The sequence below is a fragment of the Neoarius graeffei genome, chromosome 16 (assembly GCF_027579695.1).
Source record: "Neoarius graeffei isolate fNeoGra1 chromosome 16, fNeoGra1.pri, whole genome shotgun sequence".
Lineage (NCBI taxonomy): Eukaryota > Metazoa > Chordata > Actinopteri > Siluriformes > Ariidae > Neoarius > Neoarius graeffei.
In genome coordinates, this window is record NC_083584.1 from 32,160,036 (window position 1) to 32,180,777 (window position 20,742).

Consider the following 20,742-nt stretch of genomic DNA (forward strand, 5'->3'; position numbering starts at 1 on the left):
AACCAGCTGATGTAGAACGTCTCTTCTAGCAGCTTTTTCAAACGCACTGGACAACAGTAAGATCTGAAGGCTAGTGGCGTCGACCGTTCCGCTGCCGAACCACGGCAAACAGAAAATCTGCTTTTTCTGCCAGTATTACCGTTGCTCAGTGTGATCCCCGCCTAACAAACAAGCCAAACGGACACAGACAGACAACTGACACGTGACGTTTCAAATTTATGAAAGCACTATGACTTAGTGGATGCAGCGTTGGGTTGTTTTCCAGTTGCAACGAGAGTTTGATGCATTTGTATCAAAAATAGTTGGACAAGAATTGTCCAGAAATCTGATATCTGGGATTCATTTAATTGTTGTCCTTTAAGTTTTAGTGCCAAATGAAAGGTTTACAATGGAGCCCAGAATCAATCCTGGGTCTGTCCTCGGTATGATGGGTAATAGACTGGGGATAGAGTGAAACTATGGGTGTATGATGGCATATAATGGGATGTGGATGGAGACAATGTAAGCTGCAGCACAGTGCACTCAGTAGAGGGGGCTCACCTCTGCAGGTATGAATGCCATTGAGACTGCTGGAGCCACCGGCACCATTGAGCGTGGGGACACCTGGGAGAGAGACACACACACAGACACCGGTGCTACACACGCATGCATGAACGCTACAAAGACATAAGCACTTGTACGCACGCGCACACACAAGGCTCAGACCAGTGTACAGGTATAAGCTCGCAAAGGTTAAACATAGAGACGGTTGCTAAAGCAGACATACGCAAGTCTCACACCTGGGACATAAAGAGAAGCTTTTATGGTATGAGAATTCGTAATCCATGATACTAATTACTGATTAAACAGGGATTTAAAACTCCCTTGATGTACCTGTCACTTTCCAACTTTGTGATTTTAAACATGTAAGAGAGATTCTTACGCAACTATAGGGGTGTTCACACGGCACATATTTGCATTGATGCTGCACCGATGTATTTTGTTGTGATATATCTTACACCGGTGTAAATTTTGTGGAGCGTTCACACGTCACAAACCTGCTTACTAGAGAGAAGCGTGTTAGCACCGGTGCAGCCCCACTTGCGTTCACACGGCAGTTTCTGCGACCGTGCTATACGATAGTAATAATGCGGAAATGAAATATGCGCATGCGTGAAAATGTACTTCCTTTTCCCGGTTGTCATGGCATCACCAAGCGCCGGGAAAACAACGTGGATGAAGACACCAGTGTTGCCAGATACTGCTGACGTTTTCCAGCCCAAAATATGTTCAAATCCGCCAAAATGCACTTAAAACCACCCAATCTGGCAACACTGGAAGACACGCAGTTCTGTTGTTGTTGATATTCGCCATTTTGGAAGCGCAAAATACCAGGATGCAAATTATGCAATGCCCGTATGTAATCAACTCTCCTCACGCGTAGCGAGTCTACCCCTGTAGCGTTCAGACGTCCCATTTAATATCGGTGCTGCCCCGCAAACTAGCATTTACTCCGGAGTAAATTTCTTAAACCACCTCCCGAGCAGGGTTAGATTTGCACCGGTTTAAGCAGCTTTCAGGGGCTACACCGCTATAACTTTGTACCGTGTGAACGCTCTACCGGGGCAGCCCCGGTGCTACACCGGAGTAAAAGCTGCCGTGTGAACACCCCTTATTTTTTACTCAAAATTTCAAAATGACGCACATCTAATAGAAAACATTTTTGGGAAAAAAAAAAAAAGCATGTGATGATTTTCACAAACTGCTTTATAAGACGCTTTATCCATTTCTGTTAAATGCATGCACTCTCAAAAAAAGACAAGATATAGACGTGATGGAAATCCATTGCAGCGATGAAGATGGTTATTTAAGGCGTATCGAAGGTACAAGGCGAAAAATCTGAATGCCAGTCTTACCAGTCTTGCTTTGTGGAGCAGTGATGCTGATGATCAGACTCTCCAGCTCCGAGCTGCTCTTGTTTAGCTCCTGAACTCGACTGCCCTGGGACTCCCATTCACTCAGCAGGTCCTGAGAGCAGATCGTGGAACAGTTTATAACCTTGAACGTCCAGAACACAACTGCGTGTCATTTTCTCTAAACGCACACCCACCTTGAGCTGCTGTACTCTCCTCTGCAGGCCCTCTGTGTTGAAGTTGGGTTCTTTAACAGGCAGCTGCTCTTGTGCCATCTGCAGCCACCTGAGGAGGGAGCCGGAAAGCGAGCGGAACTGCACCAGCTGCTGGTCACAGCTCTGGATGGCATTCAGCCTGTAGACACATCGAAGAATAAAATTGGACAATTTAATTAAAAGTGCTGAGTATCCAATGGGAATGTATTTGCTTAGGTTAGTGGGTGTTGGAGTCATTTTTCATTCCAAATGTCTTACAAGGTGGGTTTTTTTTTTTGCATGATATTGTTGGGCGGCACGGTGGTGTAGTGGTTAGCGCTGTCGCCTCACAGCAAGAAGGTCCGGGTTCGAGCCCCGTGGTCGGCGAGGGCCTTTCTGTGCGGAGTTTGCATGTTCTCCCCGTGTCCGCGTGGGTTTCCTCCGGGTGCTCCGGTTTCCCCCACAGTCCAAAGACATGCAGGTTAGGTTAACTGGTGACTCTAAATTGAGCGTAGGTGTGAATGTGAGTGTGAATGGTTGTCTGTGTCTATGTGTCAGCCCTGTGATGACCTGGCGACTTGTCCAGGGTGTACCCCGCCTTTCGCCCGTAGTCAGCTGGGATAGGCTCCAGCTTGCCTGCGACCCTGTAGAACAGGATAAAGCGGCTAGAGATAATGAGATGAGATTGTTTTCAAGATATGCCATCCAAACCACAGCTTAAAATCCTCTCGATGAACTCTTGTAACTGGCTGTGCTTCAGCATTCCTCTATTTCTCTATTACAGAATGGCCAGGATCACGCACATTATATTTAGTCATAGGAATAACGAAAAGGTTTTGGCTTATCCGCTCCCAATAACACACAGAGGGCATGATTATAATCCCACTTCTCATATATCAACTGTTACAGAACTCCGTTATATAAACAACCGACTGTGGCGTTTCAAACACGGAGACCTTCAGAAAAGCATTTCTAATGGGTAATAATGTCAGTTTGGCAGGATATAACACAATTCACTAACAATAAATTAATCATACAAGTTTTATTTTTCAGCATGTGGTGTCTGGCATGACTTCAGCCTACGCTGGAATCTGGCTATACTGTGCCAATAACTAATCTTCCCATAGCCATGAGCAAAACTCTGTAATATCGGTCTGTAATATCGGTTATACTCTGGGGGTGTTCGAATGGCAAGGTCCACTTGTCCCCTTTGAGGGACGTCTCGGGCATGTATAGCATATTTGACAAAGTTGACTTGACTTATCCTATAATGAATATATATATATTTTTAATCCTGATGGGAATGTGTCTCTTTGAGGACCCTGCCACAGGATACAAGGCCACGCTGAATGATTTAATGACGATGAAAATTATATAAATAATATGCTATGATCTGCACAGTCACCAAATTTCAACTCTTAAAAAATTTTATGGGAGATTTTTTGGCGAGAAGAAGTGTTGGACACTGCTCTACCCCACCATCACCAGAGATGCCTACCCCAAATTTTGAATTTCAGTATTCTTGAAAACATTTTTCAGTATTTTGGAATGACTTTCAGTAACAATTTATGCACATTTCCATTATAAAGAGGTGTATATACCAATATGTTTAACATTTAAATTATTAAAAAGTACCGTTTTGTGTGAAGTGAATAAACAAAACACGAGCAGCCATCTCAATTGAATTTCCACTCAACAAATTTCTAGAGCATACAATTTCTCACATTTTTCTAAATACAATAGTGTTCCCTGTTTGCAGACATTACGGCTGACTACCAATCATTGGTATTGAATGTAACTCCTCAAAAGTATTATATTATATTGCCTGGCAAAATGTTCTACCTGTTAACAGAGTCTAATAAAAATTTTAAAAAAATTTCTTATTTCATGCCAAAGAGAGTCCAACATTGTTATCTTAATGTCCCAATATCAGGGATGAGAATGAAAAATATTTTAAAAGTCTGAAAAAACTGGGGCGGGGCCCATGGGGCTAATGATTTTTGGCTTTTTTTTTTACCCCAAAACCATTAATTTTATCAGCAAAAAGTTGCAATTTATTTAGAAATAAATTCCCCTTCTTGGTGGACTCCCGGTGAAAATGATTAATATGGTACAAGAGACTTGTTTTTAATCAATTCACATTTGATGATTTCAAAAAAATCAATGCACCTTTTAATATAAACGAGCTCTACAGTATTATATTTCTGCATTTTTGCTATTCATGTCTTTGAATACTCTAATCCTTTACAATGAAGTGCAAACCAGAAAAAAGTTTTATCATATAATTCTCTGAAGCTTTCTTCTGATGTTATCATGGTAGCAGGAGGTCTTGCATATTAAGCAGGCAACATTCAACATCATCACTCATCACTTCCCTTTCAACTGTTGTGTGCACTAACTAGGTTTTATCTGGACAGGATGTTGTGTAATGTAATACAGATACCATATGGTCAATTTGAAGATCGAGATGGTGATTTTGAATTAACGAACAGGCATGTACAATGGGCAATACATATTGGAAATTTTTTTTAAATCAAAAACTATAAGTTCATCTCGGCCTAAAAAATTTGGGCAGACATGATTCTCCCCAACATGCTACATTAGATAAGCTAACCCCATTTATAAAAGATACACACTTATATATGACATGTAATCAGGGCTTTGAACCGGTTCAAGGAACGAAAACCGGGAACTTTTTCTATTTCACATGGAACAGAAACGAAACCAGAAACTTTATTATTTTTTATGTTCCGGAACAGAAACGCTTATTAAAAATAATGGTAACCGGTTAATACCGGTTTTTATTTCGTTCCTCAAAGTTTCCGTAGCCTACAAATTAAAAAGTCATTCTTCTCCTGCGCAAGTTTCTATGACCCGCTGGGGTTCACTTCCTGTGTGACGTTCGCTGACTGAATGGAGAGAGCGGGAAGGTGGACTACTATCACGCCTCCATGTGATAATAAGTGAATTACTGAGTGTCTGAGCAAAGAAGAGCCTGAACGTTGCAACCTCCCTATTGGCTGTTTGTAAAAATGTATCAACTGTTGCCCTTCCCACGGGAATCATCGCGGGCTCGAGAGACGAGACCTGACGAGTTAGTTCGTTGGTAGCAGAACAAAATGTCTGGACACAAATCGGGTTTTCAGAAAAGGAAAGAAAATAAACGGTGGGTTGAAAATACAAAAAAGGAGGCAGAAAATGCAAAACGAGTTAAGGTAGGACAAATGGTTACTTTTCTGAGGCAGCCCGCCGTGGCTGCCTGCAGGCTTATTTATTATAGCCCATTTAGTTAAAATAGTTGATATAAAATGTTTATAGTTATAGTTATGTGATGGTTGTCCTGATTTAGACTCTTTTTTTGGGGGGGGAGGGGGGGTTTGCGCGATGTTGCACCCGGGTCCAGATTAGGGCAGAACCGGCCCTGGCTACATTTCAGGTGTAGTTTGTTTTATGTATGTATGTACTTGCATAGATGTGTACTTGGTCTTCCAATATGGCGCCTAACAAAATCTCGCGGCGCGGTGACGTCATGCGGTAGCCCTCTATAGGGCCTGACTAGCCTTTGGTAACACACTAATCTTTCATTTTTGGCACTTTTTCTGTTTGTGCAGATGGGAAGACATACTGAGAATCCAAATCGCCAACATTTGAAATAATAATTGTTTTGAATTATTTCTTGTCTTATTTAATGAAGGTTGTAATAGAATTAGCCTACATTTGGCTTAAGCTGGATGAGACAGAGACATAATTTTATAGCCATTTGTTAAACAGCTGACAGGGAACGTAATTAACCGTTCCGGGAACGAAATTTTTTTGTTCTAACCGGTTCGGGAACGTCTATTTAATGGTGGAACCCAAAACAGGAAACGTTAAAATTCCGTTTCTGTTCGGAACGAACCAATAGGAAAAAAATTCTGGTTCAAAGCCCTGCATGTAATTGATATATTTTTTTGGGGCGCGCTCTCTCTCTCTCTCTGCCATGCCGATCCTGTAGGCTGCACTGACTCAATACAACTGAAAACTCCGGTCCTCGAGAAAAGAGATAAAAGCCCGCCCACACTGAAAGCTGATTGGCTTATTTTGCTGACTAACCCAATCAAGATGCTCTTTGTCTGGCATGCGCGACATGAACAGGCACACAGGCAGTGTTGCCAGATTGGGTGGTTTTAAGTGCATTTTGGCGGGTTTTGAACATATTTTGGGCTGGAAAACGTCAGCAGTATCTGGCAACACTGCACACAGTCTCCCTCGCGCGTGCACATTCTAAGATGCGTGACACAGACCTTAATGTTGCGCATGCACGCTCTTGCTCGCTTCTATCAATATGCAGGAGACTCCCGGAACTTCCGGGACACTTGGGATGTCTGCGTTATAAGGTGACCACAGATCGTTAATCATACCCCCCCCAAAAAAAAATTTCTCAACGGATTTACATCGATCTCAAAAACGATCATTCTGGTCTGAAAAAGTCGGAAATCCGCCAATCGGCGGAAAAATTCTCATCCCTGCAATATATATCCATGCAGCAACATAGAGCCATTTGAAATCACCTTCTATCGGTCTTTGAAGTTAAATAATAGCTAGAAAAGAAACAAAACAAATCATGCAAAATTAACTTTATAAAGAAAATCAAAACACAACTTTATCAGTTGTTAATAACGTAAAAGTTAACACAGAAGTCTTAACAAAAACCATTAATAGATCTAAAGTACCAATTTAAAATACCTGTTGCTGAACCTTCACATTATAGGCACCGCTACTGGATTTGATTGAACAGTATGTGTTACAGCATCCACAGTCCGCACAACGAGCGGAAACAGCTTTTTTGTATCACTGCTGCCATCAGTGGATATAGTAAACGGTGAACTTCTCATTAATTTGCTCAATCCACCCCTCGTGTCTGCCGCCATCTCCACAGTCATGGCTGTCGCCTTTGAACGCGAGCACCGAAATGCTTTCGCTGTGTCAGAGTCCCCTTGAAACCAGTTTTCACTGCAGACGTTATCCCGTCCATGGCACTAATTGGCAAGTTCAACTCCAAGCACAGGTCAACCATCACCGCTTCAGCACGTGTCACGTTCCGTGTCTTTTCATCCACAGATTTCGTAAAAAAACTGCTGGATACCTCCAGATTTACTTTCCGCCTGACTCGCCATTTCAGCATACTCCATACGTTTTTTGGAGTTGACATGCCGCCTGCAGTCATCGCGACCACCATGAGTGATGTTAATGTCAGTTCTACACAGTTTGCAGTGCGCGTATCCATTGCCCTTTTGACTGGGTATAATGCACGGCCATTCTAACGTATATTGTGGGAGGAACACCTGAGACCTGTGTTTCACTTGTCCCGATACTGAGCGTTTCATTTCCACTATTGAGAAGCAGCACCATGCGTGTGTGATGTCGAGCAAAAACAGCGCGAACAAATGTGCGGTATCTGCGCATGTCACACACAGCATGTGTGGTTGTCGTGAAAATAAATAGCCGTGAATCGCGCATGGATTGAAAAAGTCGCTTGGACATTTAAAAACAACTCACTGGAATTTTTTGAAGACTTTATAATAATTCCGTACAGAATAACACTGTTTGCCGTAACATCGTATTTACGTAACTTTTCCGTACAAAATATGGCCAATCCGTACTAGTAGGCATCTCTGCATCACCAAAACCCCAGCTAAGGGAACATCTTCAGGAAGAATGGTGTACATTCCTTTAGTATGGCTGCCAATGTGCGCTGAAGCTGTTCTAATGGCTAAGACTTGTTTTTCCCTTTTAATTTGTGACTCGATGGACAGATGTCCACCACACCATACCAGACCCTTATAAAAGAATCTAGTATACAAGTTTGCAGTTTTATTGCACTAACACGGTGTTTCGTAGCGCTTTATCTACCCAACGTCAAGTCAAGTTTATTTGTATAGCGCTTTTAACAATAAACATTGCTGCAAAGCAGCTTTACAGAATTTGAACGACTTAGAACATGAGCTAATTTTATCCCGAATCTATCCCCAATGAGCACGCCTGCGGCGACGGTGGCAAGGGAAAAACTCCCTCAGACGACATGAGGAAGAAACCTCGAGAGGAACCAGACTCAAAAGGGAACCCATCCTCATTTGGGCAACAACAGACAGCCTGACTATAACATTAACAGTCCTAACATAAAGTCAGCTTCGATGACGCTATAAACCCCCCACCGACGGAAACCCGAGCGCAAAACCGTTCACGACAACCAACGTGTGGAAGCCACCACCCAAAGTGCCTACATTCCATGCGTCCATGTGAACGCAAACACTGCATCAGAAATCAATGGATAAATTAGCAAAATGTGACTTCTCGTCAGTTAACGAAGTTATATTTTGGCAGTTATAAGTGTGTTTAGCTTCCTAACCATACTGATAGCTTGTAGCTTGGCTTATTTACTGAGATACTGGCAAACAATCAATCTGATCTACAAAGCGGAGCCCAATAATACATGAGGTGAAAGGAAATGTACTGCATAGTTTGTGCGCAAAATAAATTGGCACTGTTGCATTACAGGGGACATATTATGAAACACTTTTACAGTGTTTGTGCCCATACATTTGGGTATCTGGAGCCTACCAACCCACAAACTCTGAAATAAGACAACCCAGTCGGCAGAGGTCTGCGCGGGACAGAATTTTCAGTCCCGCTCCTGCAAAGGATTATGATTTTCAGTCCCGCTCCCGCCCGCCATATTTTGTCCCGCTCCCGCCCGCAAATCCCGCATGATGCAGACGTTCGCGTTATTTCTCACGAAAGTTCTTGTCATTGGCTTGGGGAATTAAACATGCTGAGCTTAGCTGAGCTCTCCACTGACCGATCCTTCACCTAGCTCACGTAGCGAGGGTGCGCGTTGCCAGGTGGCACGCGCAGCTGAGGCTTTACAGAGATACCCAACACACCTACCAAAATCTACAGTGGATATTAAGAATATTGTACATTGCACATAGCTTATATGTCACTCCTCAGATTTACATTCTAGGAAATACAAGTAGGCCTATAAGAAATTAATATAATTTAAAAAGACACAGCGTGATGGTGCCCCGCCCCCTACTTTGAGTGGATTTGAGCATAAATATCTACAGCTCACGTTCAGTGCAGTAATTTATAAATTTTATTTTAAACACGTTTTTAGTTAGCGGGACTGCAGCTTATCACCTCCCCCTCCCGCCCGCACCCGCAATGAGCTTTCAAAATTTGTCCCGCGCTGCACTGCTTTGCGTCGGGTCCCGCGGGACTCCCGCGGGAGTGCAGGGCTCTACCAGTCGGTTTCTTTTGGTCAGCTTATTTCAGAAAAACGTGTCCTTCAACGAGCCGTTCAGATGTGATTCCCCTTTCCATGTCACAAGCTATGGCCCTTTCTATGGGTGCTCCTTAGAATTATGCGAATATTCTTGAGGAAAGATCTACCTGGTTGGCCAGCAGAAGAGGGGGCGGGGCGAGTAGCAGCTCGTGATAATTTTGAAGGAACAGACACAAACTCAAATCGGCTCTTTTGAACAGGGTTATTTTTACGGGTTGAGAAGGGAGCTGCGGTGCTTTATTCTTGTGGTATTTTGACCAAAGCATGTCACAGACCTTTCATTAAGACCTCAGGGAACCATGCCAATTTGTTGAAATGGGTACAATGTGTCACCTTTAAGGATTAATGGATGTAACCTGTACAGCCTGTCAGTATAACTAACAAGATAATGCAGTGTTGGCCTAATATAATTCCTTTTGCACCTTCTTACAGCACTTTTAAGATGCCAGGTGAGTTTTTTTTTTTGCTGTTGCTTGTGCCCAGAACTCACTTCTCGCCGACGCTGGCTTCTAGTCGAGCAAAATCTTCAGACACCTCTTTAGTTGAGTCTACAAGGCTACGCGCATTGGCAAATAGCCTTGACTTGCTGAGGTCTGTACCAAGCTCCACAAATGACTTCAGCTGACTTGTTTCTTGGACAAGATCTGATTTTACCTCCTAAAACCAAAGCACAAGTTAATTAGAGACTTTACCCTTTATAATGTAACATTAGTGCCAATAAAGAGTATCTAAATACAGCACCATGGCTACTGTTTGTGGATGATCTCCGTTACCTCTATGGTGTGTCTGTAATCCTCGACGCTGTGGTCCGGCAGGCCCCCGAGGCTCAGAACTCTCTCACGGCTCTGGATGAAATCGCGAAGGTCCGAGCTCAAGCGCTCGAAGCCCTCCAGCTTGGGCAGAACTGCCCGCAGTTCAGCTTCTTTTTCAGCCTGCTTGGTCTGGGCTGTGGCGTAGCGCTGACTCAGGTCCTGCAGTGCCCCCTGCAGACCAGAAACTGTTGATGCATCTGCAGATTTCAGCAGCTTGGACACGGAGTCACGAGTGGCCTCGACACTGCCTTGTCGTGACAATAATTCCTGCCGCAGTTTCTATGACAGAAAAATAAGACAAAACGTCGCTGTCAGGTCAAAACCTGCGAAGTGACATTTTTCCTTTTTTACAGGAGATGTAAAAAACTGAATAAAACTCTGAAATAACAAGCTGAGAAGCCAGTAAAAGTTTACTTGTTCTGTTATTAGCTTGGTCAGTTAAATATCCATCAAAATAGCTAACTGCAACATTATATTCGTGTAAACTGCAAAAAAATCATCCTTGAGAACACATAAGAGGTTCTGCATGTCAGATATTTGCACATATAAGGTTTTAGACATGCAAAACCTCCCATGTGCAATCTGAGTATTGTGTGCAGAATCTGCTGTGTGCCCCACTAGGTGCACATAGTTGATAGTGCACACAGTTTATTTGGACCCATCACATGAAAGGGATTGAATCTAGTCTCTTCTGGATTATCCATTGGTCCTTCCATTTTCTAATTAGCATAAATGGAAGCACGAGGTCAAAATTGACCAATCAGCATAGGGAACCCAATTTGACCTAAATTGTCACATAGCAGGTTTTGAACCGACAGCGACGAAAAGGTAGCCTAGTAAACTAGACCCACCTGCCTAGCGGCCAAAAATATTTTTGCCTAGTGAGTGGGTCTCGCACCATAACACCCCGGGCATCAAATCGTGCCCGCCAATCACAACGCAAGGTTTTTGTTTGGATTCTTTGGGCGGGCTTTTGCAGGAGTGACGACAAAGCTGCGCGACGCTGGAGAAAGCACAACAGGAAAGATGGCTACGGCTAGTGAACAGCGCGCGTTTGACTCCGCTTTGGAATCAGTTTTAGAAGAATTAGACTTGGAGTTTTCGTTGAAACATGAGCAGGAAGAGGCTCTCCGCTCATTCCTTTTCAAGAAGGACGTTTTCGCTGTTTTGCCGACCGGCTATGGCAAAAGTCTGATCTACCAGCTGGCTCCGCTCGTAGCCAAAAGGATGGGGTTAGTTTGTGCAGTACGAAGAATTAATAAACGGCTTTGAAACATGACTTTTTGATTGTTTCTTATTTTCCCGTTATTTTAAATTTCAGGGAAATTATTTCACCAAACACCACTAAATAAAAACTCTCAAAAACAGTTTAAGCAAACCCTTGAAAAACACTTGGGAAAAAAAGTGTATGTGGTACAGACTCCAAACTTGTGGTCATTATCTCCAAACTTCTTAATATCTAGAACCTGTTTATTAATTAATACGCATTTTGAAAAATTATTTATTTCAAGGCCTCCCCCACTGCTTTCTGTCGCTCTGACTACGTCACAGTCACTGTTGCGCTGATTGGTCAGAGCGTTGGCCTATACGCACAGAGACAGTTTGAAAGACAGCGGGTTGTTCCTCCCACCCCCGTCGGAAATGTCCACGGATCGAGGCCAGACTAAATATTCACATTTAGTCTGGCTTGCCAGGCTAACGAAAAGGATCAGGAAAAAACTGTTTCCACGCAACAGTGTTCAAATTCATAAATGCTACTGAGTATTTAAACCTAGACATCACCACTGCAATGAGGTGAGCAGGCAGGTTTATCATAGTTCACAGACATATTGATAGCTACACGTTTTATTTTAGCTCATATCACATATGGCAAAGCTAGTGTACCTGATTTTGGGTAAGGGCCTCTTGCACTGCTTGGGCACTCGGTTGGATTGGTCCAGGGTCTAATGCTAGACCATCCAGCCAGGACAGCAGTGCCTTGAGTCCCTCCTGAACACTTACAGACTGAGCGACAGCAGTCTGCAGTTGCTCAGCTCTCTGAGACACACACTCTGACAGAGTTCCAAACCGCTTCTCAAGTGCATCTGAAAGGAGTTATGGAACAAAAATTAAGAATATTTTAAAACATCTGCACATAATAATCAATATAATGAACGGAAAACGGATATACCTGTGGTGGTGTTGATATCTGCTGTTTTGAGTTTGGGGAATTCCTGGGCGCTGGTGAGCACTTTCGCAGCTTTCCTCACCTTCTCCAATTGCAACGAGCGTTCCGTGAGCTCATCCTGCAAATGCTGAAAAGAAAGCATTAAAAAAATAAAAAAAAAACAAAAAACAACAACAACAAAAAAAAACATTACAGACACAGGAGGTTTTTATTATTTAAAAAAAAAAAAGGTCAGGTCACTCACTGATCCAAGCTGAAACCTGTTCAATTTTCATCACAGAATTGAAGCCACTTTTACCCCTTTTCCACCAAATCAGTTCCAGGGCTGGTTCGGGGCCAGTGCTGGTGCTGGTTCACAACTCGTTCAACTCGCGAGCCAGCTGAGAACCAGTTTGCTTTTCCATAGCTCGCGGTGCTAAGGGAAGCCACGTCATTACATCGCTGTATACGTCAGTTACGTCGCTACGTTTGCATAAACCTTGGCGCGAATATCGAAGCAAAAACAACACAGAAGAAGCAGCAGCAACAACAACAACAACAATAATGGATGACTTCGCGTTTGTACAGCTGCTGCTTCTCGTCGCTTAAAAATGGCGATCTTTCGCGGTCTTGTTATTGTTGTTGGTCTTAACAACTCCGCCCCCCTGCTGACGTAAGCGGCTCTTTCGTCTGGCCCAGCAGAGAGTTGGTGCTAGCCTGGAACCGGTTTTTCTGGTCCTAGAGCCAGTTCTTTGTCAGTGGAAACAGAAAACCCGGTTCCAAACTAAGCACTGGCCCCGAACCAGCCCTGGAACTGCTTTGGTGGAAAAGGGGCAACTTACCTCGACAGTATTCAGTGTATTTTGTAGTGTCTGTGTATCTGTCTGCTCTCCACTAGGTTTCAATATGCTCTGGTTCTGCTCCTGAGCGCTGAGCCAAGAATCCAGAGCTGTAGCCTCATCCTGGTACTGCTGGTACCGATCCAGTAGACTGGACAGATGGGTACCAAGATCGACAGACTGGAACAAGCAGAAGAGCGTCCAATAAATTAGTCAGCCAAAAATAATAATACATTACTTGACGTGACTGCTCCATAGAAAATGCCTACAGGAGACAACCTACAGTTTTTACACTGAACTCCAAATTTGCCTTTTTTTTTTTGACATTTAATTCCGCTAAAAGGACATAACATTTTGGACGTCTTTGATAAGTGGGTTTCTATCCGAGAAAGATCCGAGCAGATCGGAACATTTTTCGCTACCTTGTTTTGTAGAGAATTGTAGCGCTGTGTTGCATCTTGTAGCTTATCACTGACAAGCTGCTTTGTGTCCTGTAGAGCTGGATCGATAGCACCCGCCCTTTCCTGTGTCCCTTGTATTGAATCCAGGACCTTCTGTCCAGAAATGGACACAAAGCGCAAATCTGCCTTGTGACAGATCACATCATCTGCCAGCTAGAAAACATTGACAAGCAATGTGTCGTCATTTTTATGCATCAAACTCTTACAAAATACTGCTAAAATGACACTTATAATTATACTTTACTAGAGACCTGTGCAGGTCTGAGCTCAGCCTTTGTCTGATTGGGAGATGGAAGCTACGGTACGCGAATAAAAAAAAAAAAAAAAAGCCCGCTCAGAAATATGTTGACGCCAGGATTCGAACCGACCTTGCAAAACCTGTTCCTTTCCTGGACAGCACTCCAGACCTCCGGAGGATTTGCATCGTGAACCGAGGTTTTGAAACATGGCACTTACACAGCTAGTACACAGTGGCACCGCACTGCAACTGTGGAATCACTATCTATCTGAGGCTGGCACGCTAATTACATTCTTAAAGCATATACGCAGAGCCATGGCCTCACTTTCGTTTATAAACGTCTTGAGACCTCAAGAATGGCACAGGAACAGTTTTAAGCGTTAACAATAAATCTAATATAGTCATTTTTACGATTAAAGTGATTTATATAGGTAGCAGTCTGAGTGAATGACCATGACGTCCGTAACGTCACAGCAGGAAGGCTATCGGTTTCGTCGCCATTTCCACTATACTAAAACACAGAGCTGACTGCAACTCCAATCCTCCATTTTGAGCTAATTTATCGCTATGCCACATAGATGTGTTGCTGGACCCACCAGCAACACGACAGAAGCTGGATTTACGTTGCATTCATGGCCCAAGAATGTTCAAACTGTAAAGATTTGGACGTGTTTTGCAAGAAGTTCACAGGCACATTGGGCGCCTACGAAGTGGTCTCTCCTCTGCTCTGGACATTTTACTGAAGACTCGTACGAACCCTCTGATCCGTTGAGGAGCGTTGGCTATAAGCCCGTATTGAAAGAGGGTGCAGTACCAACAATTAAAGAAAAAGAAAACTACAAGAAAAGGAAAGTATTTATTTTATTTACTTTTTAAAAAGCAAAGTTCAGTTGCACCAGTCCTCACGGAGTGAGCCGAAGGTTGCTGCAAAAACGCCAGGACGGAATGGGACAGGACATGTCGCTCGGGCAGTGACCTCCCCACGGTTGTTGCTAAAAAACGGCGACATCCCGTCCCATGTAATTGCCTGAGCTGAGCAGTAATGGCGGAGTACTCCGTATGGACAAAACGGAGAATGAGTGGAGCAGCCGTCTTATTTCTACACTGGATATCGCTGCCATCTCGCCCTTACGTAGAGGTGAACGAACGGAGAACTGAACGAACTGAAAGTCAGACTGTTTCAAAACAATCAGCCACAAGATCAGCCTTCAAGAAGCGAGAACACAGACGGGTAAGCTCTGACTCATTTGGATATAAAACAACAAAAACAGCACGTTGTTTACCTGCATTTAGATTAATACATGTAAGTTGTATTGTGTGTTTAAGTTAGCGGTATAAGATTATTTAATTTGCTTCAGAATGTGATTGTCTCAGTTCATCTGATTATTTAATTAGCCTTTTATGTTTTATCAGTGAAAATGCATGCATGTACATGTATGTTGCATAAGTTATAACACCCATCCTGTTTTAATGAGAGTCAACCCACAATCAATGAAGTCAAATCAGTCTTAGTTGAGCAAGTCGGTAACGGCATTTCTTACTTTCACCATAAATGTTTATTTATATATGACTTTGTTCTATAGCTGTCAAAGGCCTCGGCCTTAAAACCGATTCCCGCTGTGACGTCACGCACTCAGGGCTGGCTGGCTCAGCTCCAATGCCAACTTTGCGGTCGATTTTAACTCTCAAAAATATATATTTTTTATTCCCATTTACGCAGCATACGAGAGTCAAGGATGGAGAGACTATCCACTCAGAAATTTATTTAAAAATAAAGGCTCTGCGTATCTGCTTTAAACACGCGCGAATCCGGTTAAAAAAAAACATACACATACCTCTATAGGCTTTAGTGAAAGGCTGAGCCAAAAATAATTATGAAATATTTCACATTTAATCATGATGAATACCTTTTTGTGCTCCTCCAGCCTGTGTTTCAGCCCCTGTGCATCAGCTTCTCCTTCCCTTAAGGAACACAGCTCCTTCTCACTCTGCTCCAGCCATGCTCCCAGGTTGCCATGTTCTTCCATGAATTTGGAGAGGTCATCCTGAAGTGCTTCGGTCCGCCTTAGTCTCTCCTGACAGCTCTGTAGACGTTCCTGGTGTTGGCTCTGGAGGTGCTCTAGTCTGGCGCGCAGGCGCTGCTTCTCCTCTGGGGGAACACTGGAGTCTGGCTGCTCCAGGAGAGCGCGCGTGGACTGGGCCACCTGTAAGAGGTGAGCCTGCTGGGCTTGTAACTGCTGTAATTCGGCCTGTAACGGTCAACACGAACGTGAATGAATTAATGCTGGAAACAGGATTCAGAAGAACCTCTCGTTTCAATTCGGAGAGTTCGGTTCTGACCTTTAGCACGTCGCGGTGTGCGCTCAGTGACTCCGCTGGAATGCTGGCATCTGGAACAGTCTCGCTAAGCGACTTCTTCCTAGAGGAGTCCAGTGATGATAACTCCTTAAGCAGCACGTCTATTTTTCCCTGAGTCTCCTGCAGCTGCTCCTCTGCTTTAGCCTTGCAGAGACGACAGCAAAGGAAAAAGAAAACACGTTTTCATGAAGCACTGAAGAAAGGAAATGCGATGCCGATACTGTGTTTACACTCGAGATATTTACCCTTTGTGTGTTTTGCTGAAGCGTTGTGTTGATAGTTGTGTCCAGATGAGCCAGTGAGGACTGCGCAGTGTCTGTAAGGGCGTGGTATTGCTCTTTCATGTGTGTCAGCGCTGCTTGCAGGTTAGCCCTTTCCTCTGGGCTCAGATCCTCGCCACGCTCAGCCAGGAACTCCTCCACTGACCGAACTGTCTCCATCATGCCATCACCTTTGGTCTGAAGATCTTTCTGCACCTCCTGAAATTTTTGACCCAAGTACATTAAGGTCCAGGGGTAATCTCTCTCTCTATAAATAAAATATATAAATCTCAAATGACCACGCAGCTCATTTATTAAAATCACCTTGAGCTCACTGTGCTTTTGCTGAAGTACATTCACATCATCTGACTCGGTTCCCGTTCTCTGACTGGCCAGCAGGCTCGCTGCACCAGCCAACCACATACTGAGGCCTTCAAGCTTCTGCGAGCACTCTGCTTTCTGCTGCTGCACTGCCTAAAACCCAGCAGAAAAAAAAAATAAAGCAATTTGTCCTCTGTATAATCCTCAAAACTACATTTATCAGCATCCCTCGTGTTCCATTATTTCTAACAAGGTTCTAAAAAGTCACAAAACTGACTAATCACATCGTGTATTACTCAAAAACGTGCATCGTTTGAGCAAGATGTATCCAGACTGATCACACAGGCAGACAACACAAATCTTTCACAAGGTCAATCAAGCAGGAAAAATGATTTTGGATCATCAATGATATTTCAGTCAGTTATTTTCCTTTATTTAAAACAGATCAAAAAGCAAAAAAAAAAAAAAGTCTACTATTATAAAAATGGCCAATTTCAAATCTCTAGCCTTTTCGAGGTGGCATAAGCACTTGTCATCTGTGGCAATCTGTAACAGCAAGGCAGAGAGGTTAATACACATGTTATATCCACACACATGCACAAAGCAAAATAGCATCTCGCAGCAAAGTGAGCAGTAGAAGCATGATGGGGCACAGCAACATCATCATTGTAAAACTGATGCCTTATATAAACTAGCGTCTATGTTTCTGTTGCTTAGTGACTACAGTCATTAACAAATTAAAAAAAAAAAAAAAAAGCAGCATCAGATTTGTTTTATATCCTATAATCATGTTGGTTATGCAGTAATTGCCTAGGTGTTAATCCAAATCCAAAATAAATCATGTTTGTTATTGTGGCTGTAGAGGCAGAAGCATTCAACCAAGTATTTGCAAACCTCTCTCTCCCTCGCAGTCTGTCTCTCTTTCTCTCTCTGTCTTTCCTCCTGTGCCCTTTCGAGTTCCTTCAACTCTCGCGCTTCTTCTCTGACTCGTTGGACCGAGAGGGCCTCAGCCCTGGCGTGGGTGCGCCCCGAGGCCTGGTGAAAGGCACTCTGGAGCTGCTGAAGCTGTCCCAGCAGATGCCTGCTCTGCTCAGGTGCCAGATCCTGGGCGTGCTCCGAGATGAACACTTGGATGTCAAACGCCACAGCGTTTACATCCTTGTTGCGGGTTGTGAGACACTCCTGTAGATCCTAAAACAGAAAAGCATGTGCGATGTCTAAGAAATAAAAAGATGGCGTGGTGACTAAAGGCCTCTGCATGCTCTTGCGACAAGGCTTTCGCAGATAGCTTTTCGCAGACAGTTGTAATTTATCGTTGAGCGGGGAGTAATAGGCGTGCGCGATGTTATTCACCGCCACAACGCAAGGGGGTGCGAAGTCGCTAGGAGTAGTTGGTGGGTGTGGTTAGTGGAGTGTTTATCCTCCGGTTACTTATAATGACTAGAACTTTTTTTTTTTTATAATGACTAGAACTGGAGTCGTATAGATGTACGTACTTCCTCGATCAACCGCTCTTCGTGCTGCTCCATCTTCGCTCGTGTTTTTAAAAATGCCGGTCGTGAAAACAAACCAAACCGGGAAAGTAGGGAAGCGGAAGTGCGTGTACAGCGGATGTAGAGTGGACCAATCAGAGCCCTCTTGTCTGTGACGCTGTCTGCGAGGCTTCTGCGGTGGTCACAAATTTTGGGAGGTGCGCGCAGAGCGTCTGCGAAGGGGGGGGGGGGGGGGGGGGGGGGCTACGCAGACGCTATCTGCGACGCCGTCTGCGAGGACTGGGTTGTCAGCATAAATTGGCCTTCAGGTATAGAAAAATAAATCACCTATAGGGTGGTGATGTCCTAAAACGTTCATACCTCATATACCCAAACCAATCTGCCAATGACTTTTATTGTTTAATAAATTTTAAAAAATGTTGTAGATTTTATCCATTCACCGTTACATTGACAGTCTTGAAGAGGTTCAGGTGTCAGAAAATCATCACTTGACCTCTGACTTTCTGAAACTCGGACACTGGAGACTCCTTTGGAAAATGCTAATGACAAAATTACACATTTTTAAAATCTTTTTATGTGGCTCATCCACCATACTAGTCCCTGTGTAAGTTATTACAGAAATCAACAACACTTTAGAACAAACATGTTAATATAAACCCGTGATTTGTCTTTTAACCAGGACTACTGCTGTTCTAGACCACGAGCTGACCTAGTGGTTAGCGCGTCCACGTCTCGACCAGGTCATACCAAAGACCATCATAAAAATGGTACCTACAGTACTGCCATCTGGCGAGACACGCTGCAATACAGATGTGAGTAGGGAGTCAAACTCTCACGGTTACCAGAGGACTGCCCCACCGCAACCTTAGCTACAGCATGTAATAGGCAAGAGGCCGAGGGTTATAGAAACAGATCAGCGCCGCCTTAAGGGCCTGGTTACTACTGGGACAGGAGACTACCTGGGAAGACCAAGTCCTGGCACGGGAGGGACTTTGACTCCTGTTATAGCAATTTAATCAACACCTTCTGACCAATCATTATTAAAATATTCAAACGCACCCTGGTATAAATAGATCAATTATTACTAAACCTGTACTTAATTCTTAAGTATGAGTAAAACTTACCTTGACTTGTTGCAGTTTCTGAGTGAGCCACACCAATGTTCCAGTCCCTTTAACCTTCCCATCCTCAGATGAAGCTGCTTCTTGCTCCATCTGAGCGTCTGTGTCTTTAAGCCAGTCAAGAAGACCGTCTACTCTTCGAGTCAGAGACTCCAACTCGCTACACACTGCCTCCTAGGAAGAAGCAGGCATTTTCATAGTTTTTTTAAAGGAGCTGGTGACACTTTGGTGTACTTTAAAACTAAAGCTCATGCTGTTATTTCCATCTTACCTTCTGTGCATCACGATGTGATTGCATCCCTTGCAGAGCACTCTCAGCAAGTTTTCTTGCAGCGTTAAATGTACGGGACAAACTCCGCTGGTCCTTCTCCAGGGCTGTGACTAACTGGGGTGGGACATCCTCGTTGTGTGACTCCAGGAGCTGCTTGGCTGCTTCAACCTCCCTGTTTACTTGGGGCTCCAAATCAGTGAGCTCTAGTGCAATAGCCTTGTTTTCGAGTAAAAGGGAAACACAAGAATTTTAATTAAAGACCAAATTAAAAAAAAAAAAAAAAAAAAAAATCACATCAATATATTTTCTTTTAGGTTCTCTCTTACATAAAATGGGTTCTTTAGGGATCCTCCAATGGGCAAATCTTATAACAGAGGACCCTCTTAGAAAAACTTGCCAGCTCAAAGAGGAAAAAGGGTTTTCGAGCAACAGAGCTTTGAGGGATAAGCTGCCATTTAGTGTCTTAACTAAAAGAGAGAAGCAGCAGCTTTATTCCCCAACCTGGCGGCACGGTGGTGTAGTGGTTAGCACTGTCGCCTCACAGCAAGAAGGTTCTGGGTTCGAGCCCAGCAGCCGGCCTCTGTTACCCCTTTTCCACCAAATCAGTTCCAGGGCTGGTTCGGGGCTGGTGCTGGTTCACAACTCGTTCAACTTGCGAGCCAGCTGAGAACCAGTTTGCTTTTCCATAGCTCGCGGTGCTAAGGGAAGCCACGTCATTACGTCGCTGTATACGTCAGTTACGTCGCTACGTTTGCATAAACCTTGGCGCGAATATCAAAGCAAAAGCAACGCGGAAGAAGAAGCAGCAGCAATAATAATAATGGATGACTTCGTGTTTGGACAGCTGCTGCTTCTCGTCGCTTAAAAATGGCGATCTTTCGCGGTCTTGTTATTGTTGTTGGTCTTAACAACTCCACCCCCCTGCTGACGTAAGCGGTTCTTTCCTCTGGCCCAGCAGAGAGTTGGTGCTAGCCTGGAACCGGTTTTTCTGGCCCCAGAGCCAGTTCTTTGT

The 20,742-nt window shown here is 43.8% G+C and overlaps 1 protein-coding gene across 10 annotated transcripts in view; it reads right to left on the reverse strand.

Moving 5' to 3' along the window:
- macf1a (microtubule actin crosslinking factor 1a) overlaps window positions 1-20,742 on the reverse strand; it is a 413,795-nt gene that overhangs the window by 82,456 nt on the left and 310,597 nt on the right. For 9 of the 10 annotated variants that reach the window (XM_060942796.1, XM_060942794.1, XM_060942795.1 and 6 more), the window contains 16 exons: window positions 19,731-19,946; window positions 19,463-19,633; window positions 17,740-18,036; window positions 16,849-16,998; window positions 16,510-16,743; window positions 16,247-16,408; window positions 15,814-16,155; window positions 13,630-13,821; window positions 13,211-13,387; window positions 12,393-12,516; window positions 12,107-12,306; window positions 10,184-10,501; window positions 9,901-10,067; window positions 2,090-2,246; window positions 1,896-2,007; window positions 541-603 (listed from right to left, as the gene is read on the reverse strand). In XM_060942796.1, the coding sequence (XP_060798779.1) occupies window positions 541-603; window positions 1,896-2,007; window positions 2,090-2,246; window positions 9,901-10,067; window positions 10,184-10,501; window positions 12,107-12,306; window positions 12,393-12,516; window positions 13,211-13,387; window positions 13,630-13,821; window positions 15,814-16,155; window positions 16,247-16,408; window positions 16,510-16,743; window positions 16,849-16,998; window positions 17,740-18,036; window positions 19,463-19,633; window positions 19,731-19,946 (3,082 nt within the window). The remainder of the gene's footprint in view (window positions 1-540; window positions 604-1,895; window positions 2,008-2,089; window positions 2,247-9,900; window positions 10,068-10,183; window positions 10,502-12,106; window positions 12,307-12,392; window positions 12,517-13,210; window positions 13,388-13,629; window positions 13,822-15,813; window positions 16,156-16,246; window positions 16,409-16,509; window positions 16,744-16,848; window positions 16,999-17,739; window positions 18,037-19,462; window positions 19,634-19,730; window positions 19,947-20,742) is intronic. The other variant, XM_060942802.1, reaches the window with a different exon arrangement.